The sequence below is a fragment of the Macaca mulatta genome, chromosome 5 (genome assembly GCF_049350105.2).
Source record: "Macaca mulatta isolate MMU2019108-1 chromosome 5, T2T-MMU8v2.0, whole genome shotgun sequence".
Classification (NCBI taxonomy): Eukaryota; Metazoa; Chordata; class Mammalia; order Primates; family Cercopithecidae; genus Macaca; species Macaca mulatta.
In genome coordinates this window covers 62531017-62548405 of record NC_133410.1, presented here as the reverse complement: position 1 = coordinate 62548405, position 17389 = coordinate 62531017, and the positions used below count along the sequence as shown (strand labels likewise).

The following is a 17389-nucleotide window of genomic DNA, read 5'->3' as shown; positions in this document are numbered from 1 at the left end:
TTAGTTCTAATAGCTTTTTGGTGAAATCTTTAGGTTTTTCCAAATACAAGATTATATTATTTGCAGACAAGGTTAATTTGATTTCCTCCTTTCCAATTTGAATGCCCTTTATTTCCTTCTCTTGTTTGATTGCTCATGCTAGGACTTCTAGTACTATGTTGAATAACTGGTGAAAGTGGGCATCCTTGTCTTGTTTTAGATCTTAGAGGAAAGGCTTTCAGTTTTTTGCCATTCAGCATGATACTAGGTGTAGGTCTGTTCTTCTATTAATATTATATTGAGGTATGTTCCTTCTGTAACCAGTTTTTAGAGGGTTTTGATCATGAAAGAATGTTGATTTTTATCAAATGCTTTTTTAGCATCAATTGAAATGATCATATGGTTTTTGTCCTTCATTCTGTTGATATGATGTATCATGTTAATTGATTTGCATATATTGAACTATTCTTGCATCCCTGGGATAAATTTCACTTGGTTATGATGAATGATCTTTTTAATGTGTGTTGAATTTGGTTTGCTGGTATTTTGTTGAGAATTTTTGCATCAGAGTTCATTAAGGGTATGGGCCTATAGTTTTCCTTTTTTGATTTGCCTTTGGTTTTGGTATCAGGGTAATATTAGCCTCATAGAATGAGTTTGGAAGTAGTCCTTCCTCCTCTATTTTTAGAAATGGTTTGGGTAGGATTGGCATTAGTTCTTCTTTAAATTCAGCTGGGAAACCATTTGTCCCAGGCTTTCTTTGCTGGGAGACCGTTTATTATGGCTTTAATCTCATTACTTGTTATTAGTCTCTTCAGGTTTTGAGTCTTTTCTTGGTTCAATCTTGGTAAGTTGAATGTGTCTAAGATTTGTCCATTTCTTCTAAGTTTCTCAATTTATTGGCATATAGTTGCTCATAGTAGTCTGTAATGATCCTTTGGATTTCTGTGGTATCAGTTGTAATGTCTGCCTATTCATCTCTGATTTCATTTATTTGGGTTTTCTCTCTTTTTCTCTTAGGCTAAAGGTTTGTCATTTTTGTTTATCTTTTTAAACAACCAGCTTTTTGTTTCGTTGATCTTTTTTATTGTGTTTTTAAAATTTCATTTGTTCATGCTTTGGTCTTTATTATTTTTCTTCCTCTACTAATTTTGGGTTTGGTTTTATTTTGCTTTTCTATAATAGTTCTTTAAGATGCATTGGAAGGTTTTTTTATTTGAAGTTTTTCTACTTTTTAAATTATCACTTTGAATAAACTTTCTACCCCAATCTTTCCTTCCTCTTTATGCCAATAACCCTTAGATTTGCCCTTTTGAGGCTGTTTTCTAGATCTCATAGGTGTGCTTCATTCTTTTTTCTTTTTTCTCCTCTGACTATGTGTTTTCAAGGAGCCTGTCTGCAAGCTCACTAATTCTTCTGCTTGATTAAGTCTGCTGTTGGGAGACTCTGATGCATCCTTCGGTATGTCAGTGGAATTTTTCAGCTCCAGAATTTCCATTTGACTTTTTAAAATTATTTCAATCTCTTTGTTAAAGTTATCTGATAGGATTCTGAATTCCTTCTCCGTGTTATCTTGAATTTCATTGATCTTCCGCAGAACAGCTATTTGGAATTCTCTGTCTGAAAGGTCATATGTCTCTGTTACTTGGGATTGGTCATTGGTACCTTAATTTAGTTTGTTTGGTGAGGTCATGTTTTCCTGGATAGTCTTGATGCTTGTAGATACTTGTCAATGTTTGAGCATTGAAGAGTTAGGTATTTATTGTAGTCTTTACAGTCTGGGCTTGTTTGTACCTGTCTTGGGAAAGCTTTTCAAGCATTCAAAGGGAATTGATGGTTGTGACTTTGGTCACTGCAGCCATATCTGTGTTAGGCAGCACCATAAGCCCAGTAATGCTGTGACTCTTACAGATTTGTAGGTGTACCACTTTTGTGGTTAAGATCTGAGAGAATTCCCTGGATTACCAGGCAGATACTCTTGTTCTCTTCTCTTACTTTCCTCTAAACAGAAGGAGTCTCTCTTTCCATTCGATCTACCTGGAGGTGGGGGAGGTGTGACACAAGTACCCCTGTGGTCACTACTACTGGGATTACACTGGGTCAGACCCGAAGTCAACACAGCATTGGGTCTCATCCAAGGCCCACAGTGACCATTGCCTGGTACCACCAATGTTCAGACAAGGTCCAAGAGCTCTTCAGTCAGCATGTGGTGAATCCAGCCAGGCTTGTGTCCTTCCCTTTAGGGCAATGAGCTGAGGGCAGGTACAGAAATGCCATGCAGGAACCAGGACCTGGAGTCAGGAACTTTAGGAATCTATTCGGTACTCTGTTCTGCTGCTGAGCTGGTACCCACGCTGCAAAGCAAAGTCCTTTACACTCTTCCTTCCTCTTTCCTGATGCAGGAGGAGTCTCTCCATTGCCGCCACTGCCCCATGCCTGGCTACTGCCAATGTTCAGTCAAGGCTCAGGCTGGCTATTCAGTCAGCTTATGGTGAATGCTGCCAGGCCTGGGTTTCTACCTTCAGGGAAGTGGGCTCTTCTTGGCCCAGAGCACGTCCAGAAATGCTGTCTAAGAGTGAAGGCCTGGAATTGGGGACCCTAGGAGCATGCTTGGTACTCTGCTCCACTGTGTCTGAGCTGGTGCTCAAGCTGCAAGACAAAGTCACCTTCATTCTTCCCTCTCCTTTCATCCAGCAAGCACTTCTCCCCATGACCACCACAGCTGGGAATTCACTGGGTCACACCTGAAGCCGGCATAGCTCTGGATCTCACTCAAGGTCCATGGCAAGTACTGCCTGGGTACCCTTGATGTTTATTTAAGGCCCAAGGTCTCTTAGTCAGCAGGTGATGAATCTTGCCAAGTCTGGGTTCTTGCTTTCAAAGCAGGAGGTTCCCTTTAGCCCAGTATGTCTAAAAATGTCATCTGGGAGATAGGGCCTGGAATTGGTGCCTCAAGACTCTGCCTGGTATCCTAACCTACTGTGGCTAAGCTGGTATCCAAGTGGGAAGACAAAGTCCTCTTTACTCTTCCCTATACCCTCCTCAAAAGTCCCCCTATACCTTCCCTATACCCAGCTGCACTGCCTGGGGTTGGGGGAGAGGTGGTGCAAACACTTCCTTGGCTGCCCAAGCTGGTGTCTCGCTAAGTCATATGCACCCCAAGTCTCTCGGCTCTGAGCCCAGTACAGCACTAGTAGAAACTTCCTGGAGTTGTGAACTAGTTTATGACACACAATTTTGGAATTTTAATCCCCCAAAATTGATGTGCTGGTTGCTCAGGTGCCTATATGTAATAAATAAGACAGCCTGTGAAAGGGGTTAGGCATGGTACCTAGAGAGGAAGACCTGGAGGTAGTGTTACATTTTTCTTCCATTCCATTTTGCAGAGTCACCACTGTTGCTGTCTAATGAGTAGTGATTCACGTTTTGCTAAATTGAGAATTCCAGACTACAGAGTAATGCTCTGTGGAGTAGAGCCGAGCAGGAATATATACTGTCTATGCTGTTTTTTAGGCAGGAGACTCATGTATTTTTTTTCTGTTAGAGTTGGGGACAAACCTACATCACATCTTTAGAAATGGACAAAAGGTTGATTATCTAACTAAATCTAGACTTCTCCTTTCTAAAAGCTAATTCTATGGAGTACGTATGGACACAAAGAAGGGAACAGACACGGGCCTATGTGAAGGTGGAGGGAGGGAGGAAGGTGAGGATCAAAAAACTACCTACTGAATACTATTCTTATTACCTAGGTGGCAGATAATCTGTACACCAAACCCCTGTGACACAAAATTTACCTATATAGCAAACCTGCACATGTATGCCTATATCTAAAATAAAAGTTAAAAAAATTAAAGCTAGTTCTGATTTAGGGATCTTTGATGTTGAATGTTGATGAAAAGTGATGTTATTTGTGATTGCTAGTTTCAGAACCACTACGATGAAAAAAGTGACTAAACTTGTGGTAATGTGAACACACTACTCCTTAGAAGTATTGTCCAGACTCCAAATTCTGCCCATCATTTCTTCATTTTCATGCCCTCTTGATCCCGTAAATAATTAGACTTCACATTTCATGATTGGAAAGGCATTGCAAATATTTTTACATTAAAGTCCGGGAACTTCAGATTATTTTCTACCAGGGATATTAAGAAATTTCAGGCCAGGTGCAGCAGCTCACACCTGTAATCCCAGCACTTTGGGAGGCCGAGTAGGGGGATCACAAGGTCAGGAGATCGAGACCATCCTGGCTAACATGGTGAAACCCCGTCTCTACTGAAAATACAAAAAATTAGCCAGGCATTGTGGTGGGTGCCTGTAGTCCCAGCTACTCGGGAGGCAGAGGCAGGAGGATGGTGTGAACCCGCGAGGTGGAGCATACAGTGAGCTGAGATAGCGCCACTGCACTCCAGCCTGGGCGACAGTACGAGACTCCATCTCAAAAAAAAAAAAAAGAAAAAAGAAATTTCAAAGCCATCTTTTCTAATCACAAAGTAAAACATATTCATTGTACCCTGTATCAGTATGTACTTGTACGCAATTACCTTATTTTAATGTTCTGCATATACTTATATTTAGCAGATATTTTTTCTGGTATTGGTTTAGGTGCTAATTTACTTTTTTCTTTAAAGAATGAATTACTTAGTTAATATTTATTTTCCCTACATACATGTAAACTCTGTAAGATCAGATCTTTTTATCAGAGGCTGAAGATAAAGCCTGTTAAGCCAAGTAAGAGCATAGACAGTGTGCTCAGTAAATATTTGCTGAATGGAATACATGAGTGAATTGTAAACACTTTGGAATTTTTAGAAAAGTGAACATAAGATAACAGAAGCCCTAGAAATAAACCATATAACACTGAAAATGTACCTGTGTATTTAAATATGCCTGTATATACAGAAGTCCTTGGTTTGTAACGTAGTGCATGACTGTGAAAAAAATGACTTTGAAAACTGAAATTGGCCGGGCGCGGTGGCTCAAGCCTGTAATCCCAGCACTTTGGGAGGCCGAGACGGGCGGATCACGAGGTCAGGAGATCGAGACCATGCTGGCTAACACGGTGAAACCCCGTCTCTCCTAAAAAAATACAAAAAATTAGCCGGGCGTGGTGGCGGGCGCCTGTAGTCCCAGCTCCTTGGGAGGCTGAGGCAGGAGAATGGCGTGAACCCAGGAGGTGGAGCTTGCAGTGAGCTGAGATCCGGCCACTGCACTCCACTCTGGGTGACAGAGCGAGACTCTGTCTCAAAAAAAAAAAAAAAAAAAAGAAAACTGAAATTATGTAAAGCGATCCTAATAATCAATGAAAACAGTTACTATTGCTCTTTGACCTTGAAAATTTTTAAATCACTAAAATCTCTCTTGTTAGCTATAAAGGTATAGGGAAATGAAAAAAGGTAAAACTAATATTTATTCAGTACACAGCAATTTAAAACATTAGAAACATTGATATTAAGTTGTTTCATTGTACAGTCTTATCAGGAGTATTTGAATAGTGCTTGCCTTCTTCCTGTTGTACCGATGATAAGGAACATGTATTTTTTTTCAATGCCTAAACTGTTACGCTTTCTAAATGTGAATCAGCTTACATTTTATCCTGTGTGCTTTCCATGTCAAGAAATGTCTCCTAAAATTCCTTGAATGTGAAGTTTTTAGCCAGTATCACTTTCTCTAGGACATCATCATCCTTTTCATCACAATCACTTTCCTTGTTTATGTTGATTAATTCACCTTCACTAAGTTCCTCTGACTGCATATACAGAGTCTCTCAATGGTGAATGGCGGCATCATTTACATTCCATGGTTAGCTACGTCTTCTCCATTTACGTTTGATACAAATTTTACTTCCAATAGTATTAATTTTTGTTTCTGTACGTTGCCTTCATTCTTGTTGGCCAGTTCCCTCTTTGATTATCCATGTTACATGCATTTATCTTTGGGAGACAAGAAGACAACACATCTACACACTTTGCTGTCTGTGTGTGAACTGAATAACAAACATGCAGTGATCAATCACTGACATATTTTAAAGAAGCACCCCATGATTGGTCAGTGATCATTATGCACATAATGTTATGAAGTGATTTATGGACTGAAGAGCTAGCAGCAAATTTGTACTTTATGAAATTACTATTAATATACCATGTTAACTGAAATTTGAACTGTATTGTTAGGGACTATGTTATTTAACCTAAATTGTGGTAACTGAAATGCACACATATCAGACTGAGCACAGTGAGGGCTGCCTCAATTCCTAGCTTTATTTTATAGAAATACATATTTATTGTTTCTTTACTAAAATGGGATCATTTAATGTCTATTATTTTTATTTTTAATTTAAGTTTATATGATATACATGTCAAAAAAGGCCAGCTATTTTGACTACATGTTTTATGATTGCATGGTATTTTATTTTATAGTTGTACCATACTTTATTTAACCAATCTTCCTTTTTGGATGTTTAGGATTTTTCTGTTTTCTCAGTTATAAACAATGCTAGAATGATCACTTCTGTCACTAAACCTTTGAGATAACTCTTATTTATTTAGAATGAATGTATTTCTAGTGGAAGAATTGTTGGCTCACAGGATATATACACTATTTAAAAATTTTCATGTCCTTCCAGAAATTTTCATGTCCTTCAAGCATCTCCCTTTAGAGAGATGTTTCCATTTAGGCTCCTACCAGTAACATAAATGAAGAAGTGCTGGGTGCATGACTCCCAAACCCTTGCCCACGTTGGGATTATCATTTTTTTTATTTTTGACATGTAATTGAATTTATTTATTTATTTATAGGCAGGGACTTGCTCTGACACCCAGGCTGGAGTGTAGTGGCATGATCTTGACTCACTGCAACCTCTGTCTCCCAGGTTCAAGTGAATTTTGTGGCTCAGCCTCTTGAGTAGCTGGAATTACAGGCACACAGCTAATTTTTTGTATTTTTTTTAGTAGAAATGGGGTTTCACCATGTTGGCCAGGCTGGTCTCAAACTCCTGACCTCAGGTGATCTGCCCACCTCGGCCTCCCAAAGTGCTGGGATTACAGGCGTCTGTGCCCTGCCATTTTTTGACATTTTAATAGGTAAAACACATTTTATTTTAATGATTAGTTTTGATTTTTAATTAGGTTGAATATTTTTCATGGGTTTATTTGTACTAAATAAATTTTGATCTATGGAATTTTATTCTGTCCTGTATTATAATAGTTTTCAGATGGTAGGGATTTTCTGGTTTTATTGGGCTGTTTGTGTACATATATTTCTATAGATTTATATATGCACGCACGTGTGTGTGTCTGTCTATCCATAATAAATATATTTGTGTGTGCTTGAACTGCATTCACATGTATATAACATTCTTGGTTTTATCCAGGGATTTTGAGGAGTATTTGTGGGCCTTAAATTTGTAACATGACCATCAATTTCCAACTGCTTTTCTGTCTGTCTCTCTCTCTCTTTTCTTCTTCGTCGTCGTCGTCTTCTGTTTTTTTTTTTTTTTTTTTTTTGGAAAGGGAGTAACCCATGACCTGGGGGAAATTCTAGTTAATTTTTCATTACATGATTTTCAGGAGATAGGGTCAAAAGGAGCTAGTAGGGCATTCAATTATGTGCTTGAGTGTGTTGGAAAATGTTTTTTTTTTTTTCTCCCCCTCAAGTGTACAATATTTTACTTGGGCTTGTTTTTCAAGTGCATTGAAGTGTGACTAAACATTTTTGGGTACTACCATTCTGTAAAGAAGAGGGCCCATCTTGTTAAATATTCCTTCATCAACTTTGCAATTAGCCAGTTATTGGTAGGGAGAAGCCTGTGAGGACATGAGCTTTAGGCGTTGGACAGAGGGAGGGTGGGTGGGAGGTGGGGACTTGGGGTAACTCAGGATTGGGGTGCTTTGTTGCCCCTCCCACAGCTGTATAAAAAAGTGATTGGTTCAAGCTGACTTTTGTCTAATAATTTTGGATGAGTCATAAGTGGAGAAGGCGGGGAAGTGAGTGGTTAGACCTCAGCTCATCTGAGGGCTAAAGGTTCTTTGCGAGACATCACACGGAATTGGAGTGCTGTCCTTCTGGAGAGTGGTGGAGAACCAAGATACAGTTCAGAACCAAAAGAATAGAGAAGGGCTTTGATTTCTTTTTGGCCTTAGATTGGGGATTTGGGAGGCTCAGCAAGAAAGATGTCCGCTGAAAATGTGGAAGGGAAGCCCAGTAACCTTGGGGAGAGAGGAAGAACCCGGAGCTCCACTTTCCTCAGGGTTGTCCAGCCAATGTTTAACCACAGTATTTTCACTTCTGCAGTCTCTCCTGCTGCAGAACGCATCCGATTCATCTTGGGAGAGGAGGATGACAGCCCAGCTCCCCCTCAGCTCTTCACGGAACTGGATGAGCTGCTGGCCGTGGATGGGCAGGAGATGGAGTGGAAGGAAACAGCCAGGTGAGGCATGGCTGACTGTATGCAGTGCTGACCCAGGGAAACAAGGGCAGGGCAAGAGCTTGATCCTGGAGTGCCGTTCTTTAGCCTTAGCACTTTGATTGGCCAATGGGCATGATGTTGGCTGGGATAAGGAATAAATAATTCTATTTCTTCTATTCTTTTTTGTTGACATGAATGCAGGGCACCTCTTATTTCACTACTGGGGCATTGTTTCATTGATCCATGTTGCTATAATTTTGGCTTTTATAAGGAATTAGAAAAACAGGTCAATTTGTATACTATTTAATAGTAAAATATTTTAGAGAGATAATAAACTCAGGTACTCAAAAATGACAGCCAAGAGATATGTTTCCAAGTGTCCACATGCCAAGATCTCTTGTGAGATTTTGTGTGACTTATGACTTATTCCCTGTCAAGGGAGAGGTTTTGGCCAGGTACAGTGGCTTGTGCCTGTAATCACAGAATTTTAGGAGGCTGAGGCAGGTGGACTGCCTGAGCCTCGGGGCTCAAGACCAGCCTGGGCAACATAATGGAACCCCATCTCTACACACACACACACACACACACACACACACACACACACACACAAATATCAGCCGGGTGTGGTGGTGCATGCCTGTGGTCCCAGCTACTCAGGACGCTGAGGTAGGAGGCTCACTTGAGCCTGTGAGGTCAAGGCTGCAGTGATCTCTGATCACGTTACTGCACTTCAGTCTGGGTGACAGATTGAAACTCTACCTCAAAAAAATAAAATGAAATAAAAAAGAGATTATTAAAACAATGACGAAAATTGCTCTTATGGTAGTCCCCCCAAGATTATCCACAGTTTAGCTTTTCATGGTTTCAGTTACGCGCTGTATAGTACAGTAAGATATTTTGAGAGAGTCACCATACTTATATAACTATTATTATAGTATATTGTTATATTCATTCTGTTTTATTATTAATTATTGTTGTTAGTCCCTCACTGTGCCTAATTTATAAATTAAACTTTATTCGGTTTCATATATAGGAAAAAAACCTAGTATACATAGGGTTTAGTACTATCCATGCCTTCAGGCATTCACTGGGGGTCTTGGAATGTATCCCCTGTGAATAAGGGGACTACTGTATTTCAAGTATAAACCTGCAATCTTTTAACTATCCAGCTGAAAGTAGAAGGTTCATCTGAGTTTGGAGTTTAGAGGCCGGAGTTTACTTTGACTCTGTTGCATCTTAGCGACAAGACACTTGGTTTCTTAGAGCTTTGGTCTTATTATCAATAAAGAGTGGATAATAAAGCCTATTACATATTATATATGTATGGTATATAAAACATAGATTATATGTAAATATAGTATATAATGTATTTATAATATCATGTATTTATATACATACATGTATATATGTATATGTATGAAAATGCTTTGTAAATTGTTAAGCATTACACAAATACCTAGGGTTTCGTTAATTTCATAACAGAGCTTTTCTTTTACATACAGATTCAGAGATATTCTCCAGGCGAGTCTTCTTCTGTGACATAAGGCAATTATGTAATACAAAGACTTTGATTATAATGCAATTGTTGTTCTCTCATTGTCATCATTATTTGCTGATTCCAATGTATTTCACTTTCACAAACAAGTTAATGTTAAGATAAAGCTTTTATAGTCTATAATTTAATTCAAATCAATTCAACTCAACCAGTGTTATTTGAATGAATAGTTTATGTCAGGCACTGTTTTAGGTACCATGAATAGAGCAGTGAGCAAATGAGGATCTTACATAGATCTCTGTATCTTATTAAAAGGTTTGAAGTAAGTTTAATATAATATCTTACAATATGAAAATAAGGAAAACCAAATCATTATCCCAGCTTTGAGTTTAAGAAAAACAAAGCAAAGGTAGATGAAAGTCTTCTTCTGTGGTTACAGATGGAAAAAGGATTTATGGCCGCTATTTTTTTCTAGATAGAGTTAGAAAGAAATTCTAGAGTCAGAAAGAAAATATTTCTTAAAATCACTTTAATCAATTAGAGCAGATGAGCCATAAAGGAGCAATAAGCCAATAGCCTTCCCCTTTATGGATGAAAAATTTTTATTTTCTGTGGCATATTTTAAAATTTCTTACATCATACCACTTGTAATCAAGTCTTTATGAAGTTCATTGGATTTTTTGCAGTTTAGTTACTTAGGCTTATGCTTTATAGGCTTATGGATTTATTTTTATTTCCACAATTTTAAGTAATATTGAATGCCTTTAGCCCTTTGGGATTTTTAATACTGAAGAAGCTTCATAAATCAATTTATTTGATAATGGGGGAGAAGTTTTTATTCCTCACCAAGAGTTTCTAGGTAGCTTAGCCTTGCAGAAAGATCTGCTTTAAAAACATTTAGAACTGATGGAGAATTTCTTATCTTTCATAACTTAAATGATGCTCAGAAAAAAAGTAATTCTGTTTTACTCCTGGCCCCAACAGTAGTATTAAGGAAAGAGACCTAATTTTTAAATACTTTATTTTCAATTTACTGGGTAATTCTCTTTCTAATAGATATCTACAGTGGGTGTGATTGTTTAACTCTTCTGTTTGATAGTTACTTAATATTTTCTTCTTCTAATTAAAGAAGCTTTCATAACACATTTCCACTCCTCCTCTCTAATACTTTCTCTTGAAGCTCTTCATTCTTTGCTCTTTCAGGGCTTCTTCCCAGGATACAGCAACTGTTTCTTGTTCCCCTCTCTCAGAACCAATAACATGTGTAGAAGAAATCCTCTGTGAAGTACAATTTTAGTTCCTAGAACATTCTCCAAAAGAAGACTTCCAAAGCAAAAACTTTTTACTAGTGAATCTGTTTCATTCTTTCTTTTCCTTCTTTCCGATAGAAAAATACAGTGTGAGAATTGTCTGGGTGCAGCCTGAAGTGTTGGGAGATTTTGGTCTAGTCTTGGCTTTGCTGCTCGTTAGCTGGTTAACTTTGAGCAAGTCATGTAATCTTTCTGACCTTGAATTTCTTTTTTATCAGATGAAAGTCGTATTGGGTTGCATCCTCCCTAACATTATACATATTTCATAGCTCTAAAATTTCATTCTTGTGTGTATACTGCTATACTCAGCTGTGACTCTAAGAGCTACTTTGACTTTCTCATTTTCATCTTGAAGTTCTTTGTGAGTTGTTATCATAGAGTATAATTCAGGTATAGCTTTCTATTTTTCATTTCAGTCAAATGCAGGTCATACCTTATTTTACATAGTCCCTGGTCCCAGAAAGGTAGAGAGATTGTAGTTCACTGTATACGTAATTAAACATTGAATGATAGAAGCATAGAATTTTCACTTAAGATTTTTAAAGATTAAGATGGTTTTGAATACTTTACCATCCTTAAAGACGTTACTTCTTTGGGAGCACATGTGCCATTTTGCTGATGTAGTCCATCCCCAAGACACTCTAGTGCTGGAGAGGAAGAGTGTTGGGAGTGTACCGTGTGTCAAGGCCATGCTGTATAACTTCTCTTTATAGGACTTGCCACAATTGCTGTTGATTAATTGATTATGTATGTGATACTATTGTTTTCATATGGCCTCCCTCATTACATTAATTTATCTGCAGACAGAGACTACCATGTCTGTCTGTTCACTATCATATTTCTAATTCATGGCAGTGTCTGATTCATAATAGGCTCTTAATGAACATTTGTTTAATGTGTGATTGGTTGAGAACTGATTGCCTTTGACAAAGCTGTTCTGAATATAATACTTTCTTAGAAGTATTAATTGACCAAATTAGGGTTCTGTATAATTCTTCTCTTTCTTACTGATAAACAGCTATGGAATGAATGACCCAAGGTACCCAGTATGCCATTGATAAAGCTTAGAAGAGGACCTATGTTTAAAGTTTCAAACTATTTTATTAATATATTGATAATATATGCATTTATAAAAGCACAGATATAATACCTTATTTAATTGGAATCAACTAATCGGAGGGCTAATAGGAGTCTCAAAACTGACATGTCTAAAACTGAACTTTGGATCTACTCTTCCTACAGATTTCCTCATCTCAATAGACAATTCCATTCTTTTAGTTCTTGAGCTAGAAACTTTGGAGTCTTCCTTGATTCCTGTCTTTCTCTACACCCAATATCTGACCAATTAGCAAATTCTATTTTACCCTTAAAGATATTCACATATTCAGAGATCTCACTGCATCTCACATTCAGTACTGCTGCAACTCTAGTTCATCCCATCATTTCTCACTGAGATTGCTGCAGATGCCTCCTAATTAGTTGATGTCTTTGCACCTGCTCTTACTTCCTTTATGAACGATCTGCCATGATCTCTTTGACCTTGTCTTCCTTTTCATTTCCTCTGCTTCACTCTGCTTGAGCCTCACTGGCCAGTCATGCTAATCTGTCAGGAACTTTGGACTTGTTGTTCCCTCTGTCTGAAATGTTCTCTCTTCCCTGAACCCCCACAGTTACTTGCATGGCTCATTTCCTCATCTCCTTCAGGTCTTCATTCAAATATTACCTGCTTAGTAGTTGTCCTATCTATAATTGAAACCTTCCCCCAATACTTCCTATCCCTCATCTTTCATTATTTTTGTCCTTAGCACCTGTCATCATTTAACATATTGTATATCTTGTTATTGTTTCTTCCCAATAGAATTAAAGCTCTGTGAGGGCAGAATTTTTCAGTTGTTTTGCCACTATATTCCTAGTGCCTGAAACTACCTGGCACACAGGTCGTTCTCAATAAAGACTGGTTAATAGAATCAATGAATAGAGAAATAGAACCTTTATTCTTAGTTTGCTACTCCACCTAAATTATTTGGAGAGGCTTGGAGTGAATATGCTTCTGGAAATATTCAGCTTTTCAGTAACCTTTACTACCTGGGACATACCCTGCTTTCAGAATGTTTTTGCAATAATTTTTGACTTCCATTCGTGATGTCTAGCTTCCAGATACGATAGTTTTTTTCTCCCATGAAAAGCGCTCAAAGCTACCAGACTAATAAAAGTTTAATGCTTAGAAGGAATTCATTTTATATATGAAGATGTGACATGAATCTTTTTCTGGCCAACTTATAAATTGATAATATTTTGATTTTCTCTGAAAGCCACAATTGATAGCCTATTTTATTCCATAGACAGCTAACTCTCTGGACTTCTCCAGCTCCCTGTAGGTTCTATTATAAATCTACACCCCTCAGAACTCAATATCATCCTTCTTTCTCTTTTAAGACTCTATACTTTTCAGTTGGCTAATGATTTCTTACATATTATTGAGATGGCTAATGATTTCCTACACATTATTGAGATGAGGAAATCTGTAGGAAGAGTAGATCTGAAGTTCAGTGTAGGGTATTCTTGTAGGAATATCCGACATTGAGCATCAGCATTATTATGGCTGTAGTACTACTTCAGGAATTTCAGGTTGGCCCTGTGCCTGAAAAAAATGAGAATTGTTTCAATTATAGGGGGAAATGTCCCCTTTTAAGTCATGGAAAGCACAGTAGTTATACTATGAACAAGTTTAAGTATTTATTTATATGAAGTTTAAAGTAACACTCAACTCCATCACCATCCCTTCTATATCCTTCACCTGTTCTTGCCTTTCCTAAAAGTTAGAACTTTGAATTTTCAGTGGTTCTTCCAAAATAGAGCACAAGTCGAATACGGTAAAAAGGGTAGACTTACCAGACCTGAAAAATTGTTTGGAATAGGTCAAGAAGCCTGTGCTTCCATTAAGAATGTCTAGGTGACTAGATGTCAGCTAATGGGTTCAAAAAAGAAAACTGGTAAAAGAATAATTCATGATCCAAGTTTGATGATGGCCCAAAATCAGGAGAAAGGGAGCTTTTTTCCCCCTTGCCCAAATTCTTTATTCATTTGAGTAGGGATATCTTTGCAAAAATGATTATTAGCTGTCAGTTTATCTTCAGTGACTTTTCAGATGGGCAGTGCTGGACTTAACCACTGTTATATGAATGTTTGTTAAAGATAACTCCCCCAGCGTAATTCAAACTGTGCTGCCAAACTTGGGTATAAAGGAAAGCCATCACAAGATTCAATAAACTCAAGCCAATAAAGGAAAGGGATATTGATGTTTTATTTCCAACTGGACACCACAAATTACATCCACTTGTGTTTCTACTTGGCAGATTTACCTGAGCCATCTCTGAAGTACCTGATTTAAGGGCGTGGCCATTAAGCACCAACATGTGCACTTATACTGTGGGTTTGGGCAAAGACTACTCTCTCCCAGTCTACACTGACTTCTCTGTCTTTTTTCTACTGAATTGCTTTGGAAAATTCTATTTCAGACCAAGTTAATTTTTCTGTAAGAAAAAGACTCAAGGAATTTAATCATCTATGTAATCATATGTAGTTATGTCTATGTAGTTGTATATGATAACTTCAATAGTTGATCTAGAATTTTAAGAATTCTCCTTAAAAACCTCATTTTTCCCAGGTGTACACTAGCGTTGGCTTCTTTTATGGGTGATAAGGCACTTGTTAGTTAGCAAGAAATTTATCATCATTTCAATAGTTGTACGTAGTTGGAATTTATGTAGTGTAAAGGTCATGTCTGTTTTCCGCTGTACAACTGATATGTTATTCAGTTAGAGGTCTTGTTTTTTTCTTAATTATATTTAATCATATGATTGGAAAGTTACAAAATTCAGTGATTCCCAGTGGGTCTTTTTTTTCTTCAACAAATGAGTGAAATGCCGTTTGCTTGGCAGTCACTGAAAATGTCTTAAACTGCAAAGTATTTTATCATTATTATTCTAAGACATTGGAATAAATAAACTTCACCTAATAAACTCCTCCTCTAAGGTTAAAACCATTCTGTAATTGCAAGTATTTAAAAAGCCTGCTTCTGAAACAAATTTTTCTGTAACTTGTCAAGTACTGAAACAAAAAGAAAGTGGGAAACTTATTGCAAATATGTAGTTATTCTTAGTTATTATGAAGGGGAGATAGTGGCTTTTAGTATACTCTACAGCAAAAAGTCTGTTTTTATTTATTTATTTTTTAAACGTAATTACATGGTTCTAAAGCACCTTTGCAGATTCATTGGCACTTGGATAGGGTGAACTTTGGTACTTTTGCCTTACCCTTTTCTTTAATGGGCTCTGATTTGAATTGAGTAGTTTTCAGTTTTTTTTTTTTCTAAATCCAAATTTGTCCTTGATATGCGAGGAGGCTAGACAAAGCATGTGCCGTTTCTGGAATGAAACTGCCTGAAAATGATCTATTTAAATGGGAAAGCTAGTATCTTATGTCCAAAAGAATTTGTTGGAAGTATAATCAGTTCCTTAAACAATTAGAGCAATACATTTTAAAGGAATTTAATAGGCATTTTTCCAGAGTTCTCCTTATGCTGTAAGCTGTGCTGTAATATGACATCATCACAATGTTCAATATTTACTGAACTTAAAGTAAAATAGATGCTAAACTGAGCTATGAGATAATATTTATCCCTTATAAATATAGATTTTAAGGAACTGGCTAGTTTTGAGAATTTATATTTCCATTCCTTTATGGTTAAATCTTGACCTAAAGAGCTGGTGTAATCTAGAAGGGTGAGTAATACTATTTCATAAATCCACCCTATTTTGGATTTATGTTTTCCAAATGCACTTTTTAAATGTATTCAAAGTCATATTTAAGTCTAACCAAGTTGCCTACAACATAAACTATGGAGAGGAATAAATAAAAGATGGACCACAAAGAACAGCAATGGTTTTGCTTCTTTTTCTTTTTAAATAAAATCTTATTAAACTTATGTTATTTGGACAATTGAAGTTTGTCTTAGCCTATTCAGGCTGCTATAACAAAATACCATAGACTGGGTAGCTTACAGACAACAAAAATTTAATTCTTATAGTTCTGGAGGCTGGGAGGTCCAAGATCAAGACACTGTCAGATCCAGTGTCTGGTGAGAGCCTGCCTTCTCACACATGGCACTATATCATTGTGTCTTTACATGGTGGAAGGGGCTAGATAGCTGTCTGGGGACTCTTTTATGAAGACATTAATCCATCTAATCACCTCCCAAAGGGCCCATCTCCTTATACCATTCCCTTTGGGGATAGGATTTCAATATATGAATTTTGTGGGGACATAGACATTCAGACCATAGAGAGGATGATGGCAGAAAAGAACTACTATATATAAGTGAGGCTTAGATTTTTTTAAGGAATAGATTTGGCAGTACAGGCTGTTGGCAGCTGATAGAAGTGGGGGCTCATTTAGGAAAGATAAGAGGGAAGTAAAGGCCTTGTAAAACACTCCCCTTTACAGGGCTTCTAGCTGCTCCGTGTCATTCATCTTGGGCTTAAATTCTATGACCACATATTCTATCCCTCAGAAAATAAGCCTACTCTTAGGAATTCAAGAATAATCAAGGAGTCATTACACTCTTTATAGATGACATAATTCTAGATAACTCTGACTTGCTTTCATGTATGATGGTATCTTCCTTTTTCTAGAGTCTTATCTTGAGCAATAAATTATAGTATCATATATAAATATGATTCATATGCCAATTACCAGCAAACATGCTTAGAGATTCTGTGAGCAAGCATGAAAAGATGATATACCTGAAGTTAACCAATGTAACATTCTTCATCAAAAATGGATTAGTCTCAAAATAACTCTAATCACCTTATTACCTTTTACAGTTTTGGTTAAACCCATAGAATTATTTGAGTGTGATATAAAATTGTCATTTTTTTTTTCCTCCCAGTTCCTTCTATTTCTCTGGCTGTAACTTGAACCAAAGTGAATACCAATTTAATCACACACACACACACACACACACACACACACACACACACACACACACGCACGAATATTAGAAGGCTTTCATTCTGTTTTGGAATGTGTCACAGCTACTTTTGTAGAAATAAACCAGGTCCACTCCTGAAGTTTCAGAGCTTCTTTGGTGGTATTGTTGACCTTTTAACTCATGAGGTAAACAGTAAAAATCTCCCT

At 37.3% G+C, this 17389-nt stretch overlaps 1 protein-coding gene and 1 pseudogene across 4 annotated transcripts in view; one reads left to right on the top strand and one right to left on the bottom strand.

Moving 5' to 3' along the window:
* The window catches only part of LOC106998365 (putative UDP-sugar transporter protein SLC35A4), a 33656-nt pseudogene extending 30966 nt beyond the window's left edge, over nt 1-2690 (bottom strand).
* SLC4A4 (solute carrier family 4 member 4) overlaps nt 1-17389 on the top strand; it is a 430044-nt gene that overhangs the window by 187384 nt on the left and 225271 nt on the right. For all 4 annotated transcript variants that reach the window (XM_078003501.1, XM_078003500.1, XM_015138561.3 and 1 more), the window contains one exon: nt 8272-8407. In XM_078003501.1, coding sequence (XP_077859627.1) covers nt 8272-8407 — 136 coding nt within the window. The remainder of the gene's footprint in view (nt 1-8271; nt 8408-17389) is intronic.